This window comes from Schistocerca nitens, chromosome 10, assembly GCF_023898315.1.
Source record: "Schistocerca nitens isolate TAMUIC-IGC-003100 chromosome 10, iqSchNite1.1, whole genome shotgun sequence".
In the NCBI taxonomy this organism is placed as follows: Eukaryota; Metazoa; Arthropoda; class Insecta; order Orthoptera; family Acrididae; genus Schistocerca; species Schistocerca nitens.
In genome coordinates, this window is record NC_064623.1 from 105,940,063 (window position 1) to 105,959,395 (window position 19,333).

Genomic DNA, 19,333 nt, shown 5'->3' on the forward strand with positions numbered 1-19,333 from the left:
GTAATCTTAGGTTATTAGACTTGCTGATGAAAGATATCCTTTACTGGGCCTTAAGCTAATTTAGCATTTGCTAAGTTTGCCAAAGTATTGAACCGTCACTGATCAGTAGTCTAATATTGTGGTTCAAATGTCTTTGATTTATAATTCATTGTACTGCAACTGTGGCAGACACTTGTCACTTGCCTTTGGGCAGTTCTTTTGTTTATTTATTTTTTTTATTTATTGATCTATTGTGCCTTGATCAACACGTCTACTGCAATTTTTTTATTTTTTATTTTTATTTTCAACTTCAAAATACTTCATTTCCGGTCATTCCAGTATTGGTGTAATTTACTAATTGTAATGATTTGGATTTATTTAATAAAAGTATCCACTCGCCTGTCAACTCCCTGTTGCTTCAAGTAGCATGTATGTACGACGCATGTAAAAAAAAGCTTCAAATGGCATATATGTACGACGTCTTGCACGTAAAAAAAAGCTTCAAATGGCATGTATGCACGACGTCTTGCACGTAAAAAAAAGGCTTCAAATGGCATGTATGTACCACGTCTTGCACATAAAAAAAAAATCTTCAACTCGCATGAATGTACGACATCTCGCACGTACAAAAAGCTCCAAATGGCATGTACATACGACGTCTTGCATGTAAAAAGAAGCTCCAAATGGCATGTATGTACGACGTCTTGCACGTAAAAAAAGCTTCAAATGGCATGTATGTACCACGTCTTGCACGTAAAAAAAAGCTTCAAATGGCATGAATGTACGACGTCTCGCATCTAAAAAAAAGCTCCAAATGGCATGCACATTCGATGTCTTGCATCAAAAAAGAAGCTTCAAATGGCATGTATGTACGACGTCTTGCACGTAAAAAAAAAGCTTTAGATGGCATGTATGTACGACATCTTGCACATATAAACAAATCTTTGTCAGTAGACGCCAAGTTAGTAGGCCGTACCACTGATCAAAAAATAGAAAGCAAAGCAGCCCTTATCAGTCCCTGACCCTGTGCTTCCCTTTACTCAATGTAAACGTCAAGATTTCCTGTACTGCTCTATGAGGAGATATTATTATAATTGTGACATACCTTTGCCGTTACACTCATCGGCCACTTGTAACGCAGCTTTCTGTATGTCAGGATGAGACTTCATCCTTGGACAGTGCTGGATGGTTGTCTTCAGACCTTCGGCGCTGTACTGGCCGTCTGCGTCAAGCTAGAAGCGGAAAAATACAGACGTTAGCGTACAACGCTGGCTTAAGAAGTAATAATTACCGCTGGATTTTTGTTCGACAGCAGGAAGGCAACTCATCGCTGTTTCATTAGCTCACAACTTCGCTTCTCTCACTGTCGCCAGAAGACCTTACTTTCACGTAGTAAGTCATCGTTACATTTAAATCAGTCTTGTAAAGCGAAATTTCTGTGGCACTTTATTGTAACTAAATTATTTTTATAATTGTGTCCGATAGGTTCAGTGATAATTATGTCCAATACACTGCTTACTATAAATGAATGTTCTCAATTATAACTCAGATGGTGTCAGAACTATGTTATCACAACTAGTTATACTCATATAAGTTAGTGAAAAGATTTATACTGTCAGGAACGTTGGAATGTATATCTCATTAAATTATTCAGCTTGGCATAGAGCCTCCGATGCATTAAAATCATCGGATAGGAAAAGGCTCACATTAATGTATAAATTGTGTGAGCACTTACCGCTTTGAATTTCTTCAGCATGCAACCAAGGAAGCACTGAAACAAGAGTGATGTAAACTGTAGTTATTATGTCGCAACAAGGTATCCATATGTACACACACACACACACACACACACACACACACACACACACACACACACTAACATAGTGAGAGAGATTGTGGGTGTAAGAGAGAGAGAGAGAGAGAGAGAGAGAGAGAGAGAGAGAGAGAGAGAGAAGGTGGGAGAGGGAGGAGAGAAATAATGAAATGAGATTTTATAAATAATGAAGGTATATACAAAAAACCATTAATGTTTCCCATTAGTTATTAAAATTACTTTTATTCTATTCCATGAAGTTTTGCAATTCCAGTTGTATGAAATCCACTTCTTGATTCGATATTTCGGCTGAGAGTAATTCAGCCATGTTTAGGTGAGTATTCCGTAGTACAAAACATACACCTGAAGATGACTGAATGTTTTTCAGCCGAAATATCATGGCAAGAATTCGATGTCATACAGCTGCAAACCCAAAACTTCATGGAATAATCTTTATGCCCGGAAAATATCAAGAATTGCTTTTATCCCATACGATATCTTCAACTCACTCAGAACCAAGTCCAATATTTATTTCTGCGTAGAACGTGTTTAATTCACGAACAGTAGAGTATATTCTAATATTTAATGTAATACTAATGTTTCAGAAACAGAAGTGAAACGAATCGTTATCAGAATTTGTTAGAATACATACAAGAGTTATAAATTCTCTAGGTGAACATTTTAAGAAACAATAGTTATTTCTACGGAAATAAAACTTTCTCCTTTCATGGTTTTTAAATATTTAAAGGATATTGGAGAGAATGAGAATAAGATATCCTATTAACGACTTCGTTCTATTTAGGAAGACCAAGGTAAACAGAAAATATGGATATTTTAACGCCGTTACTTCTGAACCTGCTTGCAGTTCGTTAACCACTGTACCAGATCTATTGACATATTGTTCTTTATACTCCTAAGTGCTTATACCCTATCTGACCAAAACCATCCAGAGGCCTGCTGTGGATGTTAACATGAAGCGCGTCCACCCTTCCCCTTTATGAGTGCTTCAATTCCACAGGGGACACCCAAAACCTGCGAAGGTGGTGATGTTGGACTCTGGGGTGTAGAGCAGGGTTTCCCAAACTGTGTTCTGCGGAACACTGTTGTTCCGAAGGAAGTGAATAAGTGCTCCGCGATAAACTATTAATAACATGGCACTGAACATTTCAAATAATTAATGAATTTCTTCTTATTTTCGAAACATTTAATGTGATTTCTGTGTTATTTGTTAGAATTAAAAATTGAAGTGATCACTGAATAAAAGATGTTATCCTCATTTTCATTTTTTTTTAATTTTATCAGCCTTCAAAGTAAACAATGTGTTCCACCAAAGTACCATGAATCTCGAAGTGTTCCGTCACAGAAAAAGTTTCCAAATCCCTGGTCCCTAGCAGTGTTGACGTTCTAACTCACAACAAAGATATTTCAATGGGCTTACGTCACGACTCTGGGTATGGCAGCCTATTTCAGGACTGTTATTATCTACAAATCATCGGCTCACGGATGTTGCTTTATGAAAGGCTAAATTGGCATGCTGATATAATCATTGCCTCCGAACTGTTCCTCTACTGCACACAGTACAAAAGCTGTAAATGTGTTCATCCGCTGCTGTATTTGGCATTACATCAAGTGCAATAAGGGGAACTATATGCCAACCGCGAAAAAAGTCCCCCGGACCATAACATTTCCTCCTCCGTACTTCACGATGGCCGGTGATGTACTCCAGACATTCTCAAGCCAGACCCTTCCACTGGATTGCCGCAGTGATCCATCACTCCAGATCAGTCGTTTCCAGTCATCCACAGTATAGTGACGGTGTTCTTTACAGTATCCCAAGGACCACTTAGTACTCACTACATAAATACGTGGCTTATGAGGAGCTACTGGTAACTATACACCATTCATTTTAACTCCCTACACACATTCACCTATCTGGACTGCAGTAGCATTTTGATATTCACGAAAGCTTCCTTCCCTTGATTACTCGCGATTCGTAGAAACCATTCCACCCTCCGCCATGGTTACTATTCAGGACTAAAAAATCGTATGAGTGGGTACTGACAGACAATCTCTATAATCAGATTTAATATCCTCACTAATGCTCCCTTCCCACATAATTACAAATATGATCACGTGGAGAAGCTGGTTCAGAGAAAAATCTATTACGTCCTTAATACCGTAATCCTGGTTTGTAATACATACTTACCATGTATGGAACAATATGTTTCATTATACTATAATCGACTCTCGGCAGTTCAAGTTCAATGGAACTAACAAAAATTTCGAATACCTGAGAGATGGATTTAACGAAGGTTTGAGTGATCAAGGTGGGACCAGGGAAAAGTGGAAATGTTAATATGAATTAAAACATTAGCAAAAAAATGGTTCAAATGGCTCTGAGCACTATGGGACTCAACTGCTGTGGTCATAAGTCCCCTAGAACTTAGAACTACTTAAACCTAACTAACCTAAGGACATCACACACATCCATGCCCGAGGCAGGATTCGAACCTGCGACCGTAGCGGCCGCACGGTTCCGGACTGCGCGCCTAGAACCGCGAGACCACCGCGGCCGGCAAAACATTAGCAATGCAGGCTCCTTTAGCGTACGTATTGTAATACAAAGGGAACAAAAAATTACTACTAGAAAAGATAATAAAGTTAATACGATATCAGTTCAGTTATTTTACAATTATTTTAATGAAGAAAGGGACAAACAAATTTTTGAAAAGGCGTAACTTTAATTCCATTCACTTTTCCACACTAAATAAACTATGTTATTGACATTAGCATTTCCTCCACAGAACGTCTCAAAAATGAAGATGCCAGTTTTTAAAGTTAGTGAGCCACATCTCAATTCGCCGAACCTTTAAATTCCCAGATTAACAGCCTTTTTTATGCAAATAGCCTCCGACAGGTATCTTTCGTACTCTACACTGACTAAGACATTTCAAAAAGAATTCGTCAGGAAGAGGTAGCTCACATCCTCCCTTCTTCTAAAACGCTTCTGACAATATTCCTTTTTAATTCGGGACTGTCATTAGAATGGACGAGCGAATCCCGAAATCTGTCGTGATATCCTCTGTGTTTTGGACTCCACGTATCACGGTGACAATAGCTTGCTTCTTTCTTAGAGAAGTCGGAAAGTCGAACACATCTTCTTCTTTGAAGTCATTATTACACTTGATTCAGGTACTGTGGCAAGTTACGCACTGTTAAGAAAGCAAAAGAGTGTCAAGAATAGCTAAATAACGCAATAGTTATATGAACAAAAGGCGAAGTGTTTGATAGCATTTGATTTATATACAGTTTATCAAGGTTCGATTAGCAACAGTTGGCTATGATTCTTTCACGAACTACTTATGTAGAAGAAACTACATGTTGTGTTACGTTAAAGACGCTGATATTCCTCACCTTTTGTTCGGCGCTGTTTGGATCGTTGTACGACCGCAAACCTCCGATACTGCCTGTAACACAAACAGATTTCAGTCAGTCATCGCCTGTAGTGTCTTAAAAGACCAGACTGATCTGTCACAATGCATACTAATTTAAAAAACAATGTAGTGTCTTCAGTGTCTTAAAACATCCAAATATCATAGACCAGTTAACTAAACGACTATACAAGATTCTCTACTCTACTAATACTCTGTTCCTCTTGGGTCTCCGTAACTCCACTGTCTATTACCATTGGATATCTCATTGTCAATTTGCGGTAACCTCTCAAAAGTTATTCCATTGTGTAACGTATCTAAAAGTTAAAAGTGGACGTAACCTTGAGGCGTATATTCCATTTAACTCTGGAATTCCCGGAACAATGTGAAGCATGGTACAATTATTATGTGTTCTAACAGTGGTCTTCAGGCACACTAATGGTTCGATGCAGCTTTCAGCGATTGTCTGTCCCGTGCAAGACCCTTCGTCGATGCGTAGCTCCTGCAATCTACATTCACTAGAATATGCTTACGATAGCCACACTTCCCTCGATTGACAAACTGATGGTACCTTTATGATTCTAAACATGCCCTATTAACCGATCCGCTTCATTCTTTTAATCAAGTTGTGCCACAAATTCCTTTTTCCACCAATATGTTTTAATACCACTACAGTAGTTATCCAATCTCCCAAATTGATCTTCAGCATTCACCTGTAGCACCACATTTCAAGAGATGCTGTCTTTTTTCTGTTTTCTTAGTTACATGTTACCTCAAATTTTCGTCAGACCTGGCGCTTACGTTTTTGCACGTTTGCGATTCTCTGCAGTGGTAGTTGCCATATAAACACGTCCTATTGTGGGGGGTGTTGGTTTCATGTCTGTCTTGGCTAAGATATTACGTTCACTATCCTTCTTATAGTGGATTATCCGCAACCCTATTGCTAGGCCTAATCCTACCAGATGTCCTGCTCTTAATGCCATCGCACTTCACTAGCTCCTACTATAGCTAACATTATCAGTTTCCATTTTTTAATTTTCTAACCGACCTACCCGTCCCATAAGACGTTAGTTTTGTTTATCCTGATGACGAGATTCTCCTGAGTAGCCCACGGCCAGCCGACCGATCGCTTCTAGGCGCTTCAGTCCGGAACCGCGCGACTGCTACGGCCGCAGGTTCGAATGCTGCCTCGGGCATGGATGTGTGTGATGTCTTTACGTTAGGTACTTTTAAGTAGTTCTAACTTCTAGGTGACTGATGACCTCGGACGTTAAGTCCCATAGTGCTCAGAGCCATCTGAACCATTTGTTTTAGTCCACGGCCGGAGATCCCAACTGGAGCCTATTTTACATCCGTAATATTTTGCCCAAGAGCACTGCATCAACATTAAGCTAATCATTAGAGCTACATGCCTTGGGAAGAAAACAACGGCTGTACTTTACTCTAGCTTTTTGTTGTCATAGTACCAGCACAGTAAGGTCATGTTCGCTGATGTTACAGGGCCATATATTGATTTATTCAGTAATACTACTTATTCTTTCTAACTTTCAGCTAACTCGTCTTTGCTTAGTGCCGGCTTGCCAGCTGAATCTTCATGTTAATACAGCTGCTTCTCTTTTCTCTAAATGTTTTTTTTTCTTTTTCCTATATGCAGCTTGAATATTATATTCTACTGTGACTGGAAAATAAAAATACTGTATATGGTAAGACGCAAAGTGGTATCCTCATGGTTGCGTTGGACGGTACAAATAGAGATACGTGTAAAACTAAGAGAACACAACCGATATTAGCATCGAGTTTATAGCTTAAGCGTTTACTAGGGCGTTTGGTGCATCCAAAGTTCAGGTAAATACATTAGAAAGGGCTGTGTGGCACTTATGAATCTTTAATAAGAAGCTGAGTTTGGCAAAAACATTCAAAACTAAATGTGCGTAGATTCGCCTTTATCATGCTTTTAAATATTGAGGAAATGAGTTATCGTCCACGGCTTCTTTTTTGTAATGAGCAGACACGATTATCATACCGTAATTAAGAGCTTGAAACGTTTTTCTACAGCCATGAGGAACATACGGAGGCTTCGAGACATCGATTGTGAACACATTTCGCAGTGCTATGAAATGTGTTGTGGTACGTTCAGGAGAATAACACACGTTCTCCACTTGTCAGTGAGTATTCCCATGCTTACCTAGATGTTCTGAGTCCATACATCCTTTGACCTCCCTGGTAACTATCTCAATCAGAAAATCTTCGGCCTGAAAGCAAATACAAAGAAAGCGTAAGTTACGTTCCTGGAGAAGAAATATTTTTATGATTACTTTATCGCCAAACAGTCTACTTTGAATACACCATGGTCCCAATTTTAAATATATCTGAAAGACTAAAGAACAAGACAAAACTTCAAATAAAATTCTTTATAGTTTTAAACCACGTCATATTGTAATAGGACACATGTATACCTAAAATGAAACAGAATAATCTAACTATTTAGGAGCTTGCATTCATAAAACTCCGAATAGTTAGTCCCAGGTTACAGAGCCTCTTAAAAGTCGAGTGGCGGAGCCGTTCTAGGCGCTACACTCTGGAACTGCGCGACCGCTACGGTCGCAGGTTTGAATCCTGCCCTCAGAAGTTAAGTCCCATAGTGCTCAGAGCCATTTGAACCATTTTTCGAATCCTGCCTCGGGCATGGATGTGTGTGATGTCCTCAGGTTAGTTAGGTTTAAGTAGTTCTAAGTTCTAGGGGACTGATGACCAAAGAAGTTGTCCCATAGTGTTCAGGGCCATTTGAACCACCTTAAAAGTCTATGCTCACCATTATCAGATTCAGGAGATGGAAATCTCAAACAATTGCCTTACTTTTATTTCTTCGTTAACTAATATCTTCGTTTTTTGCACCGAAACATGTAATAAAGATAATACATGTATGTTGTTCACTCTATAATATGATGTAAACAGCTGTTTATGCAGTTTTCCATATTAACAGCACTCTGAGTGTACGTTTACTTCCATATGAATTTTACTGTCGACAATGAGTCACAGTTGGAAAACAACAATAATATTCATAAATAGAATCCTGGACAGAGAAATGATTTGCACTATTGTTCCCTCAGCCTTAGTGTTGCACAGAACAGAACTGGGAATTCTACCATAACACTCTTTTACCACTTACTCTGTGACTTAAGTATTTAGAGTATAATGAAATTAACTTCTAAAACTAACTAAAATAAAATATTCTTCTTGCCACTCCTATTTCATACAACTGAATACGCGCACGCGCGCGCGCGCGCGCGCGCGTGTGTGTGTGTGTGTGTGTGTGTGTGTGTGTGTGTGTGTGTGTGTGTGTGCAGGCTTGGGAGGGGGGGGGGGCGAGATGCATGTGAATGGGTGGGTGGTTTCGTGAATTTGAGAGAGAGAGAGAGACTTAACATTTTTTTAACATTGTTAAGTGAAGTCAATGCATGGCATGCTATCAAAGCCAGTGTCTGCAGGGAACCATAATATATTTGTAAGAGAGAACAAGCAGCTAAATCGATGGAATACACAGCCAGAGCGAGATAGGACAGGTGACCACAGATCGGTCCAGAATGACTAATTACTGGGTATAATGACTATAAGTGCAAATACTTTAATATGTGATACCTTAATACGTACACTCATAAGTGTGCTTGTTGTCTTTTCTTTGCGTAGAGCAAGTCTTCCCACGAAAACAGACATTACAGCCTGACGTTTTCTACATGATTGTAAGTGCATCACTAAGTAACCCTTGCCTGTCAGTACAGATTATCTGTTTTCCGTCAACACGTCCACACTCCAACAGGTGACATGCTGTCCAGAGGAAAATAAATATTAACGGCATGCTCTTGCCACGTGTATGTGCAGGTGCTAACCAACTTAAAAATATAATTCACCTGTAATTATTCGTCTACAAATTAAGTATAATGTCGTTCAGCACCCCGTCCTCATAACCAATAGAACTATCTGCCCTTATATCCACTTCACCCTGTATATCAAGGTCCCCAATCCGCTAAGTTGTGCTAAGCTGTAGAGGAAAATGTGAAATCAGTGACGTGGACAAGTAAAGGTCAACTATTACAGCAGGCGAATTGTGACGCGGATTATTTTTATGGAACCATATACTCTCATCTCTGGCATGGGAATAAGCCTTCGAGAGACATAACATGTATTGAACTTGATCCTATAGTAGCTAGGTAGAAGTGCCGAAGACCATCAGAAAAGGTCCCCCAAACTCAACCAACTGTACCAGATGTAAACAACCGCACAATGTCAGCACAGTACGTGTGTTCATTATTATAATGTTAACATAGCATTGATTAATGATGTATAGAGATTCCTGCTAGGTACTACCGCAGCCAACGGGCTTGCCGCAGTGGTAACACTGGTTACCGTCAGATCACGGAAGTTAAGCGCTGTCGGGCTGGGCAAGCACTTGTATGGGTGACCATCCGGTCTGCCGAGCGCTGTTGGCAAGCGGGGTGAGGCAAACTGAGGAGCTACTTGACTGAGAAGGGCTCCAGTCCTATAAACAGACATACGGCCTGGAGAGCGGTGTGCTAACCACATGCCCTACCATATCCGCACCCAGTGATACCTGTGGGGTGAGGATGACACGGCGGCCGGTCGGTACCGTTGGGGGGTTCATGGCCTCTTCGGGCGGAGGTTAGTTTAGTTTTAGAATTACATCTGTATTCGTCAAAGTTGAGCGTTATATGGCATTTCTTGTTATTGTTGGTCATCGGATTTGCCTTGAATACCTTGTTTCAACGTTCCACACAGGTAAAATACCAGAGGTGATAATTCTGGCGAGCGTGAAAGCCGTGCTGCCTATCCATCTCCTTAAATAAGGCAGCATGTCTATAAACATTATTAAAACTACGTGCCGGACCGAGACTCTAACTCGGGACCTTTGCCTTGCGCGGACAAGTGCTGTACCATCTGAGCTACCCAAGCACGACTCACTCCCCGTCCTCACAGCTTTACTTCTGCCAGTACCTCGTCTCCTACCTTCAAAACTTCACAGAAGCTCTCCTGCGAACCTTGCAGAACTAGCAGTCCTGGAAGAAAGGATATTGCGGAGATATGGCTTAGCCACAGCCTGGGGGATGTTTCCAGAATGAGATTTTCACTCTGCAGCGGAGTGTGCTCTGTTAAAGAAAGCTTCTGTGAATCTAACTACACAAAAATCACATCGGATGTACTTTTTCTACCGGACAACACATTTTCGCCAAACAAAAGACGCACGCGGTCAGTTGGATCGCTCGACATGCGACGAAATATTTGTTTTCGTACGACATTAGGTCAGTGATGGATTATTGGATGTATTTACAAGAACAATACGAGCTCATACGGAGTCATACGAAATACAGAACATACTTTTCCACTTTTTTAGCAAGTGTTTTTCGCAACGCGCCCGACAGCTGGGGTGTTCCAGAAATGAGAAGACTCCAGCAGCAGAATGATTGGAGACAGTTCAAATATATTGGCATATTGCACACTGAGAAGACAACAGGCGCCAGTTACGACTGGATTGTGTTAACATGTTAAAAAAAAAAGACGATGGTGAACACCGAAACTGCCTCAGATAATGGTCCTCCGAATGGTCGACGCAGAAGAAATACATGCCGCCCACAATGGCAGATATAGTGAAATTCATACGGCTGGATGCCAGATGCATGATGTGACATCACGTGCTGCAGGGAATGTGATGCAGATGATAACTTCGTTTTCATTCCCACCCATGACTAGGATTGTCATTTACTTTATTCATGTAAAAAAAAAAGAAAGGAAAAGGGCGGCCTTTATGTTGATTTTATGGTTTCCCACTTTTTTTCTGTTTCGATACTTTTCTTATATGTGGGACAGAACTATTGTACAAACAAAGATTGTTTGTCACTCTGCCTTCCTGTTCCACGAAAAAAATAAATAAATAAAAAGATGATAAAGCACATTCCTACGCAAGGCAATGGTCCCGAGTTCGAATCTCGGTCCGGCACACAACTTTAATCTGACAGGAAAGTTTCATAACAGCACACACTCAGCTGCAGAGAGAAAATCTGATTCTGGACTACAGACATTTATGACTATTTATAGTCGTATCAGTGTAATACCGAGCAACAAGGCCAGTCTTCAAAAACGTACACCACACGACAACAGACGGACGTCAGCGGTTTCCGGTTATCTCAGACATCGTCCACCTTTAACCGACGAATACTGCACATCGATTTAGACATGGATCTTCTGTCACTAGATTACCTAGAAACATATCACTTAACAATTTCCGTAGATGCGCTACGGTCGCAGGTTCGAATCCTGCCTCGGGCATGGATATGTGTTATGTCCTTAGGTTAGTTAGGTTTAATTAGTTCTATGTTCTAGGCGACTGATGACCTCAGAAGTCGCATAGTGCTCAGAGCCATTTGAACCATTTTTCCGTAGATGTCATTCGAAGAGATGTATCCGAATTTTGAAACTCATTGCCAAGAAGCTGTTGACGAAGAGAAATGTAGAAAGGGTAGGACAAGCAAGCAGTCTGACCGCTGTGAACCAGACCAGAAAAATAGAACAGCAGAAAATAAATATAAACATATACGAGTTACGTGTTTGTTTACATTTGGTGCAGTAGCGCCGTAGTTCGTGGGACGTCTTCTGACGTCTCTGTTCTCTTATTACTACTGATAAAGTTTCACACGTACCTTGTTCCTGAGGTCCACTTCGAAGACTATTCCCATTGCCACATACCAAAGTGTGTATCTTCAATAAAAATATCGGTGTCGTGGTTTAGCAGTTACAACCTTTAAAAGTGACTCGAATATACCGTTAAACTCACAAAATTGGACTCAGTAACTTTAGTGAAGACCACACCTCCATATATCTACCTGTCGTGGATACACAGTATCCGATCACAAGTATTTGGATAGCCCTTTGTAATGAGGAATTTATCACTAAATGTCACTAGCCACCAGTACTTCAGTACAGTAGCTGTAACAGCAGCATGCCTCGGTCAGCAGAACCCACTGACTGCAAACATGGATTGGTCTGGTCACTGGAAGTAGCGTGGGTAATAGACCCTCCAGGGATATTTAAACCTCGCGGTTCTAGGCGCGCAGTCCGGAACCGCGCGACTGCTACGGTCGCAGGTTCGAATCCTGCCTCGGGCATGGGTGTGTGTGATGTCCTTAGGTTAGTTAGGTTTAAGTAGTTCTAAGTTCTAGGGGACTTATGACCTAAGATGTTGAGTCCCATAGTGCTCAGAGCCATTTGCTATTTAAACCCTTCTGATGCTGCAGAGGTCGAGTCTTGGCGCCGTGTTTGCGAGGCGAAAACGTGAAGGAACAAATATACGCAATCCAAGACTATACAGAGCCGATGTACTGACGGACAGGTCCAGTGGAACGTTGCGTAGGCTCATTGTCAGAGGGTTGTCCAGAAAGTAACGCACCCAATTTTTCTTTTCTTCGACAGTTCTTTATTGAACATAAACAGAATTACACACACGAAGGAATGGTGTTTTCCCTCCTCTAGCGCGAAACAAGGGCGTGTCTGCCCTGTCGGTACCAATCCTTGTCCTGGTGGCGGACCAGTGCTTCCCTGTGTGGATCACCTCCTCATCGTCCTCAAACTGTCTTCCACGAATGGCATCATCTAAGGGCCCAAAGAAGAAGTCCGAGGGGGTGAGATCAGAGATGTATGGTGGATGGGAAACATTTGCCAACCCTGTTTTGGGATGCGTTCAGCATTCCTCAGACTTGTGTGGGGTCGAGCGTTATCGTGTTGCAGCGCAACATCTCCTGGGTTGCTGTGGCGCCGAAGTCGCCGGAGGCGCATCTTGACTTTTGTTAATGTGTTCACTTCTGAGTTAATGGTACCACCTCTTGGCATCACAACAATGAGCATCGCGCCTTTACAGTCCCAGAGCGCGGTCATATATGTTGCGCCTAAATGCAAGCCGCGAATTTAGCTGTCACTACGTCACACTCCGCAAGCCACCTAAGGGTGTGTGGCGGAGGGTACTTTCGATGCAATATTTATCCCTCCAACTCTGTTCCAGTTGCGAATAGTGCGTGGGAAGAATTCGGTAAGCCTCCGTATTGGCTCTAATTTCTCGAATTTTCCCCTCCTGGTCAATGTGGGAAGAAGTAATATGTTGCCCGACTCCCCCTGAAAAGTACCGTCCCTAAATTTCAGTAGTAAATCTCTCCGTGATGCACAACACCTCTCTTGTAACATCTGCCAGTGGAGTTTGTTTAACATCTCCGGAACGGTCTCTCACCAGCTAAACGATCCCGAGACGAAACGCGCCGCTCTTCGTTGGATTTTCTCTATCTCCTCCAGCAGTCCTACCTGATAGGGATCCCAGACAGATGAACAACACTCAAGAATCTGGCGAACAAACTCCTTATCAGCCATTTCTTTCGTGGGTGAGTTACATTTCCTTAAAATTCTTCCGATGAATCTGGTATCTGCTTTTCCTACTATCTGTTTTATTTGATTCCACTTAAGGTCGCTCTCGATAGTTATGCCTGGATATTTTACGACATCCTCTGTCTCCAGCTGTTTGTCGTCGATAGTGTAGCTGTACAGTAGTGGATTTATTTTCCTGTGTATGTGCAGTATGCTCAGTATGTTACATTTATTTACATTCATCGTCAACTGCCAGAGCCTCCACTATTCATCAGTTCTCTGCAGATCGTTCTGCAAATTCTTACTATCTTCTCGCGGTGCTACGTTGGTATAGACTATCATTTAGCTACAATATAGCAGGTGAGCAACTGGAAGCAGTTAATTCCATAAATTATCTGCGAGTAGGCATTAGGAATGACCATACAAAATTAATCGTCGGTAAAGCAGATGCCAGACTGAGATTCATTGGAAGAATCCTAAGGAAATGCAGTCAGGAAACAAAGGAAGTAGGTTACAGTATACTTGTTCGCCCACTGCTTGAATACTGATAACCGGTGTGGAATCAGTACCAGATAGGGTTGATAGAAGAGATAGAGAAGATCCAACGGAGAGCAGTGTGCTTCGTTACAGGATCATTCAATAATCGCGACAGCGTTACGGAGATGATAGCTACACTCCAGTGGAAGACTCTACAGGAGAGACGCTCAGTACCTCGGTACGGGATTTTGTTGAAGTTTCCAGAACATACTTTCACCGAGGAGTCAAGGGGTATATTGCTCCCTTCTACGTATATCTCGCGAAGAGACCATGAGGATATAATCAGAGAGATTAGAGCCCACACAGAGGCATACCGACAATCTTTCTTTCCACGAACAATACGAGACTAGAATAGAAGGGAGAACCGATAGAAGTACTTAAGGTACCCTCCACCACACACCGTCAGAAGGCTTGTGGAGTATGGATGTAGATGTAGATCATCTACGATCATCTACGAATAGCCTTAAAGAGCATGCGACGCTTTCTACTAGATTATATATATATATATATATATATATATATATATATATATATATGTGTGTGTGTGTGTGTGTGTGTGTGTGTGTGTGTGTGTGTGTGTGTGTGTGCCGTTAAGACCCACGTGTTGAGTTCTATCTGCAAGAAAGTCTTTAATCCAGCCGCAAGTCTGCTCCGATACTCCATAAGCTCGCATTTCTTTCATTAAGCGGCAACGCGGAACGACGTCAAATGCCTTACTGAAATCCAGGAACACTGCATCAACCTGATCGCCGTTGTCCACTGTGCTGTGGATTTCATGCAGAAACAGAGCGAGCTGAGTTACACAGGATCTATGTTTCCGAAATCCATGTTGCTCTTTATAGAGGAGGTGTTCATTTTCCAAAAACGTCATAATTCTTCAGCGTAAAAGATGTTCCATAATTATACAACAGATTGACGTCAACGATATAGATTTATAATTGTGTGGATCTGTCTTACGGCCTCTCTTAAAAACGGCAATGACCTGCGCTTTTTCCAGTCCTTAGGTACCTTTCATTGGTCAGGTGATCTACGATAAATTACTGCTGGAAGGGGAGCAAGTTCTTTCGCATAATCTTTATAGAATCTTACAAGTATCTCATCTGGTCCTGATGCCTTTCCACTACTAAGCATTTTAGCTGCTTTTTAGTTCCTCGATCGGTTATCTCAATATCTGCCATTTCGACGTTCGTACGATGATTGAAAGGAGGGACAGTGTTACGATCGTCCGTCGTGAAACAACTTCGGAAGACCTAATTCAGTATTTCTGCCTTTTCTCTGTTATCTTCCGTTTCGGCACCGGTGTGGTCGCTGAGAGAATGAATAGATGATTTTGACTCACTTACTGATTTTACATACGACCAAAATCTCTTACGGTTTGTACTCAGGTAGGTTGACAACGTCTTACTTTCTAAATCGTTAAACGCTTCTCTCATTGCTCTCCTCATGCTCATTTTTGCTTCGTTCAGCTTTTGTTTGTCAGCTAGGATTTTACTTCTCTTGAATCTGAGATGAAGTGCTCTTTGTTTACGTAGCGCTTTTCTAACACGGCTATTAAACTATGGTGGATCTTTCCCATCCCTTAAAACATAACTCGGAACATGCTTGTCTAGGGTCTACTGAAAAATGCATTTGAATTTATTCCATTTGTTGTCTACATCTACGTCCTCATCACCGAATATTTGACGCTGACTGCTGAGATGTTCTGAAATTTGTATCCTGTCACCCTTGAGGAGCAAATATATCTTCCTACGTTACTTAACATTCCTCGTAGGACCCGTCATCATAGATGCTGTCACAGCCTTATGATCACTGATACCTTCCTCTACGTTTATTGATTCGGTAAGTATAGATCTTTCTGTTGGCAAAAGGTCTAAGACGTTACCTTCAAGAGTGGGTTCTCTAACTATTTGCTCAAGATAATTTTAGGGAAAGACATCCAGAACAATGCCACATGAATCCCTGTCTCTGGCACTAGTTTTGATGGCATAACGCTGTCAATCTACACCTTGCAAGTTGAAGTCATCATGACCAGGAAAACTACTAATGCTATTCTGCAAGCTGTGTCTGAAGCGCTCTACAACTGCAGGTCCTGACCCTGGTGGTCTATAAATCATTCGATCACCATTTTGACTCTTCTTTGATACTCAGTTTCACCCAGATTAATTCATATTCGGAATCCGTGATAACCTCTATTTGATCGAATATTTTACTGCAATAAACACGCCGCCTACACTGGCGACTAACCCATGCTACGATAAACATTCCAATCTGGACTTAGGATTTAGTTGCCATCGATGTCTGGTTTCAGCCAGCATTCTGTTCTCAATTCTATCTGTGCATTATAATCTTCAGTAAGAGATACTAATTCCGGGACTTTTCCTTGGATGCTGCTGCAATTTACTAAAATCCTGTTAATCTTTCCTATCTCTGATCTGAAAGTTCCAAGATTCACTGTAGCTGATTTAACAGGCAAATCTTCTTTGATCCCAAGCGAGGAGTTCTCTAACCTAATAAAGCCCCATGTGCACGCCACACGTACGCCGCTACCCCAATACCGCTTCCTACGTGTAATGCACGCCAGACGTATTAAGGGGATCCCTACAATTCTGCACCCGATAGTGGAGGTCGAGAAATCTGTGTCCTATACCGTCGCAGAGCCTCTGATTTAGACCTTCCACTCTGCTCCAAACCAGAGGACCGCGATCAACCCTGGGTACCAGCTACAAATAGACAGCTTAGCCTGCACCCCGGGTGCGTTGCTACTTGCCTTCACCAGACCAGCCAGCCGCCGAAAGGAGCCGAGGATGGTCACAGTACCCAAGCGGTAGGCGTCATTCGTGGCGACATGTGCCGCTACATGCGGCCGGTTCCACCCAGAGCCCTCGATAGCCGCCGGCAGGGCCTCCTCCACATCACGGATGAGACCTCCCGGCAAACATACCGAATGCACACTGGAATTCTTTCCCGCCTTGCCTGCTATCTACCTGAGGGGCTCCATCACTCGCCTAACATTGGAGTTCCCAAAGACAATCATACTCACCTTCTGTACTTGTCCGGACTGGGCAGGAAATTCGACCGCTGGCCCAACAGGAGATGCATCTCGTGCTTAACACAGCGTAGCACCTCGTACCTGTTGCTAGGACGTATGGAGCCAGCCGCACGGCCTGCTCCCTCTTTCGCTTTCCGCCAAGTGACACGCGAACCCACCTTTGTCTATCACCCACTCTGGAGTGAGGACGGACCGGTCAGATGTTGCGTATGGAAGCTGCAGCGATGTCCGGGTCACCAGGGAATTCCAGTGGCACCAAAGGTGTCGCAGGTCTCGTCACTGGCGTCCCGACGTCACCGCAACTCCGAGCATTTGCTAGAAGCTTGTCGACGGTACCCAACGCAGCTTCCAGCTGTTTATGGACAGCAGCCAACTCTCCTTGTGTCCGCTAACAAAAAGCGCAGTCCCTAGCCATATCGTACTATGTATAAAATATATATAAGACGTCAAATGGCGCTACTGAGTTTGAAATGTGTACAAAATATACCAAACGAGAATAAAATAACACTAAAAGATGTGCAGGTTTCTCACTGTAATCCGAGAACGCAATAGAAAGAAATTACTCTACTGAAGTTGATGTAAATGCATATACTTGTTATTAGAAATCTTGTTTACCGAAACTTACTGCACGAGATCAATATTCAAATTAGAATGCACTGATCTAAACTGTATGCTGTCTACTAGCATAAAATTAAAACTTAATGGCGTGACTGAGTTTTGACGAAAATTTACGCTAGGAAGCCGCCCAACTCAAGGATATTCACAAGACTTACGCAAAAACAAATACTACGATTAATGAAATGATAATTAAATCGAAACCCTAGCTGCAAACAGGTGTTGATATACGTCACTGGGCACATTTTGAAAATGTTTACCCCGACCGGGATACGAACCCGGGATCTCCTGCTTACATGGCAAACGTTCTATCCAGCTGAGCCACCGAGGGCGCAGAGGATAGTGTTCCTCAGGGACGTATCCCTTGCATGCTCCCCTTGAGGTGAAAGCAGGAGATCCCGTCTTCATATCCCGGTCAGTGTACACATTTTTATATCCCCAATGATGTATATCAACGCCTGTTTGCCGCTAGGGTGTCGATTTAATTATTATTTCATTATAGAGAAGCTGCACGGTCATCAATGGTACCTATTCTTTCAGCAATAGATACTACCTTCATACATAGTTAAAATATGGCTACCCGGCCATTGACCTTCTCGTGCGAACGCACACGCTATGCCCCAACTCGTAAGGGACTTGGTAGATTAATCTGCCACGAGTGTGATGGGCAAACATCTGTTAGGCGCACAACGAATGTAGTGCTGGGAATGTGAGACTCACGGGGAGCGTACAAGGGGTGAGTCCCTGCAGGCGCTCTATCCTCTGTGCCCTCGGTGGCTCAGATGGATCGAGCGTCTGCCTTGTAAGCAGGAGATCACGGGTTCTTGTCCCGGTCGGGGTACACATTTCAACATGTCCCCAATGATGTATATCAACGCTTGTTTGTAGCTAGGGTGTCGATTTAATTATCATTTCTTTCTAGAGAAGCTGCACGGTCATCAATGGTAGCTGTTGTTTCGGGAACAGATACTACCTTCATATATACTACGATTAATTTTCTAACCACTAGTCTACACAGTAAAATACACACGTATAGTTCACTGCTCTGCAGAAACACGTGAGGAAAACGAAGACTAAATTAATTTACAGTTCATCACACAAGTGATGCTGCTCGTCCTCTCGGCTCGGCGGCTGCCGCTACATTGTGGTCACGACCTTACCTGCAGAAGCAGTTGCTTTCAGTTTTTTCTTCTCTGGGGAGTGGGAATGTGGAAATTCCATCGACTGTCGTTTTGTTTCGGGCTGAAAATGGTGAACCCAGGTTTCATCACCTGTCACAATCCGGGACAAGAAAGCCTCCCCCTCAGCTTCAAAACGTTGCAACAAACCAAGACAAACGTTTTTTTCTGTGCGATTTGTGATCCATCGTTAAACACCGCAGGACGCATCTTGCACACACTTTTGAATATCGAAGAGTGCAGGTAATTGCATCCACCTTCTTTTGCTGACTGACAGATGTAGCGCTAACTCCCAAGTCGTGATGCGTCTGTC

General features: G+C 42.3%; 1 protein-coding gene across 1 annotated transcript in view; it reads right to left on the reverse strand.

The window, feature by feature from the left end:
* The window catches only part of LOC126210531 (uncharacterized), a 50,546-nt gene that overhangs the window by 22,143 nt on the left and 9,070 nt on the right, over window positions 1-19,333 (reverse strand). The window contains exons 2-5 of the mRNA XM_049939783.1: window positions 7,409-7,475; window positions 5,207-5,259; window positions 1,715-1,750; window positions 1,085-1,211 (exon numbers count right to left, since the gene is read on the reverse strand). Coding sequence (XP_049795740.1) covers window positions 1,085-1,211; window positions 1,715-1,750; window positions 5,207-5,259; window positions 7,409-7,475 — 283 coding nt within the window. The remainder of the gene's footprint in view (window positions 1-1,084; window positions 1,212-1,714; window positions 1,751-5,206; window positions 5,260-7,408; window positions 7,476-19,333) is intronic.